Below are 8075 nucleotides of genomic sequence, written 5' to 3'. Positions count from 1 at the left end.
TTCCGGCGGTCTGTAAATAATCGAGTCTGGACCAGACAATCCAGTGATCAACAGCATGAGCGCTATCTGCGAAATAACTGATGGTGATAGTATGTTTTAAAATTACCATTTTGGTAAATGTGCATCTACAATTATGTACTTTTAGAACACAGCAAATACGGGTATGTGTTATTTTGGCAAGAATGAATTAAGTTCCGTCCACATTCTTTAAATAATAACATCCCTTGCATTTTCAGGCAACCAACCTGCATACACTACAACGATTACTACTTCTATGTTGTCATCTGAGAGTGGGGGTTCGAATCGGATGGGACTCCAAGAGTACTAGAATCTGTACTTTGATGAGAAAAGAGTAATCCCAACATATAACGTGTGCTGAAAAAGATCTCAAAACGAGAACGTTGTTTGAAATTTCACTCTTTTGCACCTGTGGCTATAAAAAAACACCAACATATGAATTGTGCGAAAGTTGTTACATTTGACAGAAACTGTGAACTGCCCCATACCTGAATGACACAAATATATCAAAAGTATATGAATGTTTATGTGTAAGTTTATTTATTCAATCTAAAGAATGGCTTGTCATAAATGATGCTATTCCCCAATATGACAACAGTGAGGGTTGCACACCCATAAATATAAGGGAGGTAACTCAGATCATGGGAAACAAACCGTATATATAATAAAACATATACAATATATTTCAAAATATTTTCAGCATTGGATTTATATGATTGTAAAACACAGTGGAAATCACTTTTCAAAAATATTTAAGTCGTTTGTTATTGTACACATAATCCCCAAAACACCATATATGTACACTTGTTTTGTACGTCGTGGTCATGTACAACAATGTTGATGTATGACATCACTACCGGTGACCGACCTTCACAAAACGGCACTCAAAATGTGCGTGTTCTGCGATACTTTGTGACTGATCTTTCGTTGATTCCGGGATCGTGTCTTCATACATGAGTGGATGTACAGTGCATGTACTTAGAAACATTCTGACAATCCAGCGTACAGCTATCTATTTTCGTAGCAACTCAAACCAAAGGAAAATCACTGTTAGCTATGCCGATAAATTCCGTCAGTCATTGCCGTCACGCAGGACCAAAAGCTTCGCCAATTTGTATTGAATTTACCAAATCATTGCATTGTATCAATTATTTATTTCAAAGTTCTTGCTTACCATAATCATCAAATGTATTATTTTAATAATAAAGCCAATGAATACAACGAATAGAAGAATGGACATGTCAATATTTTTTTTACTTGTCTACATTTCATAAAAATGGCGTCTTCAGAGCACAAGCCATGTGACAGGGTTTGTTTTCACACCTCATATATTTCGCTTGTTTCTATGGAAACACTTTGTATTGCTGACAAATATCCTTAGTAATTTGATTCTAAATTGTTTGCGGAATTATGGGATGTATGAGTTGAGGCTCAGTGTGAAGTATACAGGATGTGAAAGGCGACGTTTCAGAATGTACTTACTACTGATTTGATGAAAAGCACATATCAGTGATCATCACTAATATTGTATTTTCACATTACAATCGAGGATATATATATATATATATATATACGATTTGTACAGTTCAACAAAATATGCACCAAATGACGCCGTGAATGGCGATTTTCGTACCATGTGATGTACATACTTTCTTCTAGAGGTTATTTTTCGGTAATTTTACTTTGCCTGAAATGACGTTTATTGGCTTGTTTATCGATTATTTACAGGTGCTGTCATATAGCTGGAATACTAGAGTGGCACATCGGCCTCGGCTGTAGATTAACCGGAGATTAAGTTTACATAAAGGATGCAAACATTTGCCTCTTTCATACTGGCATCACACCATGGGCCGAGATACAACGTAGGACATACCATAAATCAATCACTCAAGTGCAAAGTTTGTATCGCGCTTAGTACAAAGTGCAAGGGGAGATAATTACAACAAAGGTCACTATGTGGCGCTGCCCACGTTGTCATGACGATTCCATTATTGTCACGACGCCATTGTAGCAGTTGCTGACAGTTGTCACTATACTTGTAGACATAGTTTCGTTTTGTGAACACATTTAGAAACAGTATTACGATCATGAGACCATTGCATCTTCCCGGCAAGACACTATGGACATTTTCTCAGTACTGACTGTTTGTTTCTCCAGAGTTTTGAATCTGTAACTGTTTGTAACATATGAAGGCGTTTCCTATTCTCGCGGTTCTTACGGATATCGGCTGAAAAAAATAACACAAAACAATTCTTATCGTATGAATGCTTGTTGTTTTAAGTGAAGGGTCTTCTCCTCTAACATCTACATCCATCAGCTGCTTTAGATCCATCAGGTGAATTACCCTTTGTGAGCCCGGTGATAAACAATGCCATCCGCCATTGACGACATGAGGCTTCTCCCATTCTCGCGGTATAACGAGAAAGTAACTGTGGAGTGCATGGAAGAGCAATCCTGCCGGAAAGGGCGGAGAAAAGTTATGATATGTCCAAGTTGGTATAAAGCTTCTCAAATATTCGTGACATTGCAAGATTTTGATCACTCAAGACAAGGGCCACTTCCACAGTGACCGGTCGGCAAAGGTTAACAACCGCTCCGTTTCGTGCATCGGAGATATCGGCAGAAACGTGTTTACCGCGAGAATAGGAAACCCGCGAGAATAACATTCCGATGGGGATGCATTCTTATCTATCATATCTTTTTACATAACGTAGTTAGATGTAATATTATGTACTAAATACCATCAATGGAATTTACATTAGTATTATGAGTGGATTATTAAGTTAGAGATCATTATCATTATCACGGAACAGTCCCCGGCGACGTGACCTGTTGCAACATAATGAATCTCTGCACCCATCCATGTGCTACTTCGTACGTTATGGTTGATTTCGCCAGTCAGTTTTGGCGTCATTGGCACAAACAAGACCCTTCAAGGCGCATCATACACTGTTTGACAATAACTAGATTCGACCTGGGTGGTAGTATACCACACTGAGTAGCAACAGGAGGATGGAATCATGATCAAGATTAATTGGGACACTACTAGGGCTGCGCAATATAACCGGTTTACCGGTATTAACCAGTTTCAGACATGAAAACGATACGTATTGCGATACGCTGATAGAAAACCGGTATTTTGACTTGTATTCGGAAAAACTTCGTAATACTCGGAAACCTTGATGATTGTGGCAATTGTGGGTAATGTTGGTGGGAATGATCGTGGTGAAAATTACATTAAATATAATCTTTATTCTTTTGTCATGATTGAAAGTTTTTATTAAAAGCTTAATGAAGCATAGTGATTTTTTGTGGTTTTTGCTTTATAAATAAAGCGTTAACTTGATCTTCTTGCAATATATTGCAATACATATCACAATATAAGCTTTTCGCATCGCAATATATCGCAATATGAAAATTCTCTGCAATACCCACCCTAGACACTACCCCGACACACACTAAATCCTGTAGTCCCATATCACAACAGACACTGCCGAGAATCAGTGATATATCTAAATACTAGAGGTGACTACTGGCAACACACTATTGCCGACCAACCATTGCAATACTATTGCAATAGTTTCTTTCCCTCCTTGTATTGACTCATCTGAAGTCATTTCCCAAATGCATGTATAGTTTATATCAAATAGAATCAAGGATTGAAATAGTTTTGAATCTCTTTGAATTACTGACAAGAAACTTGAAATCCAGATCAAGTATACAGATAAAACATAAATTCAATGAAGCCGCAAGTCTGCACCCAAACAATAAACAACACAAAATATCACAAATATTTCATAACGATTTTGTGCCCTCATTTTATCAACGAAAGTCAATTACTAAACTATCGATAGTCACACATACTATCGATGCATCGATAGTTTTCGTGTCTACCATCTGAGAGGGGGTTCGAATCGGGATGGGATTCAAGAGTACTAGAATCTGTACTTTGATGAGAAAGAGTAATCCCAACATATAACGTGTGCTGAAAAAGATCTCAAAACGTGAACGTTGTTTTGAGAATTTCACTTTTGCACCTGTGGCTATAAATGGTGTAGAGTATCAAATTTCCTATCTGGTGGTGTAAATTCAAGAGGAAATACGGTTTGAAAAAGGACACTGCTAAGTAGTTGTCCGAAATGTGTTAGAACTATGAAAGAACTATGAATAATGTTATGCGTTAAAACACCAACATATGAATTCAGCGGTAAAGTTGTTACATTTGACAGAAACTAAACTGAACTTTGCATACCTGAATGACACAAATATATCCAAAGTATATGAATGTTTATCTAAATAAGGTTTATTTATTCAATTTAAAGAATGGCTTGTCATAAATGATGCTATTCCCCCAATATGACAACAGTGAGGTTACACACCCATAATTATAAAGGAGGTAACTCAGATCATGAAAACAAACGTATATAATAAAAATATATACAATATATTTCAAAATATTTTCAGCATTAGTTTATATGATTGTAAAACACACAGTGAAATCACTTTTCAAAACATTTAAGTCGTTTGTTATTGTACACATATAATCCCAAAACACACCATACATGTACTTTGTTTTATGCGTCAGATCATGTACAACAATGTTGATGTATGACATCACTACCAGTGACCGACCTTTACAAAACGGCTCTCAAAGGCCGGCGCTTCGCGGTACTTTGACTGATCTTTTGTTTTGACAGAAGCTATTGAACTACCCTTACCTGAATGACACAAATACCATCAAGAAATATGAATGTTTATGTGTAAGTTTATTTATTCAATTTAAGAATGGCTTGTCATAAGTGATGCTTTATTCCCAATATGACAACAATTGAGGTTACACGCAATTATAAAGGGGGTAACCAGATCATAAAACAAACGTATATAATAAAATATATACAATATATTTCCAAAATATTTTCAGCATTGGATTTATATGATTGTAAAAACAGCCACAGTGAAATCACTTTTCAAAAACATTTAGATCGTTTGTTGTTATTGTACACATAATCCCAAAACACCATATTGATGTACTTTGTTTTGTACGTCAGATCATGTACAACAATGTTGATGTGTATGGCAATACTACCGGTGACCGACTTAACTTTATAAAACGGCTCTCAAAATGGCGTATTCCGCGATACTTTGGAACTGATCTTTCGTTGATTCCGAGATCGGTGATCTTCATACATGAGTGGATGTAAGTACATGTACTAGAAACATTCTGATAATCAGCGGCTATTGCTATCTATTTTCATGCTTTTCAAATTTAACCAAAGGAAAATCGTTAGCTATGCCGATAAATTCCGTCAGTCATTGCCGTCACGCAGGACCAAAAGCTTTGCCAATTTGTTTTGAATTTCAAATCATTGCATTGTATCAATTATTTATTTCAAAGTTCTTGTTACCATAATCATCAAATGTGTATTTTAATAATAGAAGGCCAATGAATGCAACGAACAGAAGAATGGACATCTCAATATTTTTACTTATCTACATTTCCATACAAATGGCGTCTTCAGAGCACAGCCCGTGACAGGTTTGTTTTCACACCTAATATATTTCGCTTGTTTCTATGGAAACACTTTTATTGCTGACAATGATCCTTAGTAATTTGATTCGAAATTGTTTGGTGAATTATGGGATGTATGAGTTGAGGCTCAGTGTAAAGTATACAGGATGTGAAAGGCGACGTTTCAGAATGTACTACTACTGATTTGATGAAAAGTACATATCAGTGATCACTAATCTTGTATTTTCACATTACAATCGAGGATATATATATATATATATATATATACGATTTGTACAGTTCAACAAAATATGCACCAAATGACGCCGTGAATGGCGATTTCGTGCTGTGTGTGATGTACATACTTTTCAGAGGTTATTTTCGGTAATTTTACTTTTGCCTGAAATGACGTTTTATTATTTATTTATCGATTATTTACAGGTGCTGTCATATAGCTGGAATACTGAGTGGCACATCGGCCTCGGCTGTAGATTAACCGGAGATTAAGTTTACATAAAGGATGCAAACATTTTGCCTCTTTCATGCTGGCATCACAACATGGGCCGAGATACAACGTAGGACATACCATAAAATCAATCACTCAAGTGCAAAGTTTGTATCGCGCTTAGTACAAAGTGCAAGGAGATAATTACAACAAAGGTCACTATGTGGCGCTGCCCACGTTGTCATGACGATTCCATTATTGTCACGACGCCATTGTAGTTATGACAGTTGTCACTATACTTGTAGACATAGTTTCGTTTTGTGAACACATTTAAACAGTATTACGATCATGAGACCATTGCATCTTCCCGGCAAGACACTATGGACATTTTCTCTCAGTACTGACTGTTTGTTTCTCCAGAGTTTTGAATCTGTAACTGTTTGTAACATATGAAGGCGTTTCCTATTCTCGCGGTTCTTACGGATATCGGCTGAAAAAATAACACAAACAATTCTTATCATGAATAGCTTGTTGTTTTTAAGTGAAGGGTCTTCTCCTCTAACATCTACATCCATCAGCTGCTAGATCCATCAGGTGAATTACCCTTTGTGAGCCCGGTGATAAACAATGCCATCCGCCATTGACGACATGAGGCTTCTCCCATTCTCGCGGTATAACGAGAAAGTAACTGTGGAGTGCATGGAAGAGCAATCCTGCCGGAAAGGGCGGGGAAAAGTTATGATATGTCCAAGTTGGTATAAACTCACCAATATTCGTGACATTGCAAGATTTTGATCACTCGCAGACAAGGGCCACTTCCTAGTGACCGGTCGGCAAGGTTAACAACCGCTCCGTTTCGTGCATCGGAGATATCGGCAGAAAAACGTGTTTACCGCGAGAATAAAGGAAACCCGCGAGAATAACATTCCGATGGGATGCATTCTTATCTATCATATCTTTACATAACGTAGTTAGATGTAATATTATGTACTAAATACCATCAATGGAATTTACATTAGTATTATGAGTGGATTATTAAGGTGAGATCATTATCATTATCACGAACAGTCCCAGGCGACGTGACCTGTTGCAACATATATAGATCTCTGCACCCATCCATGTGCTACTTCGTACGTTATGGTTGATTTCGCCAGTCAGTTTTGGCGTCATTGGCACAAACAAGACCCTTCAAGGCGCATCATACACTCGTTTGACAATAAATAGATTCGACCTGGGTAGTATACCACACTGAGTAGCAACCGGAGCATGGAATCATGATCAAGATTAATTGGGACACTACTAGGGTTGGGCAATATAACCGGTTTACCGGTATTAACCGGTTCAGATTAACCGGTTCGGACATGAAAACCATACGTATTGCGATACGCTGATAGAAACCGGTATTTTGACTTGTATTCGGAAAACTTCGTAACACTCCGGAAACCTTGATGATTGTGGTAATGTTGGTGGGAATGATCGTGGTGAAAAATTACATTTAAATATTATCTTTATTCTTATTTTGTCATGATTAAAAGTTTTTATTAAAGCTTAATGAAGCATAGTGATTTTATTGTGTTTTTGCTTTATAAATAAAGCGTTAACTTGATCTTCTTGCAATATATTGCAATACATATCGCAATATAAGCTTTACAGCATCATAATATATCGCAATATGAAAATTCTCTGCAATACCCACCCCTAGACACTACCCCTGACACACTAAATCCTGTAGTCCCATGTCACAACAGACACTGCCGAGAATCAGTGATATATCTAAATACTAGGGGTGACTACTGGCAACACACTATTGCGACCAACCATTGCAATACTATTGCAATAGTTTCTTTCCCTCCTTGAATTGACTCATCTGAAGTCATTTCCCAAATGCATGTATAGTTTATATCAAATAGAATCAAGTTGAAATAGTTTTAGTCTCTTTGAGTTACTGACAAGAAACTTGAAATCCAGATCAAGTATACAGATAAAACATAAATTCAATGAAGCCGCAAGTGTGCCCCCAAACAATAAACAACACAAAATATCATAAATATTTCATAACGATTTTGTGCTCCTCATTTATCAACGAAAGTCAATTACTAAACT

The 8075-nt window shown here is 36.9% G+C and overlaps 1 protein-coding gene across 1 annotated transcript in view; it reads left to right on the top strand.

Moving 5' to 3' along the window:
• Positions 1 to 288, top strand: part of LOC124252892 (neuronal acetylcholine receptor subunit beta-3-like) — a 17128-nt gene extending 16840 nt beyond the window's left edge. The window contains exon 8 of the mRNA XM_046686570.1: positions 237 to 288. Coding sequence (XP_046542526.1) covers positions 237 to 288 — 52 coding nt within the window. The remainder of the gene's footprint in view (positions 1 to 236) is intronic.
• The last annotated feature ends 7787 nt before the right edge of the window (positions 289 to 8075 follow it).

Source organism: Haliotis rubra, unplaced genomic scaffold, assembly GCF_003918875.1.
Source record: "Haliotis rubra isolate DU_JTF1 unplaced genomic scaffold, ASM391887v1 Scf529, whole genome shotgun sequence".
In the NCBI taxonomy this organism is placed as follows: Eukaryota; Metazoa; Mollusca; class Gastropoda; order Lepetellida; family Haliotidae; genus Haliotis; species Haliotis rubra.
This window is presented reverse-complemented; position numbering and strand designations above follow the sequence as displayed.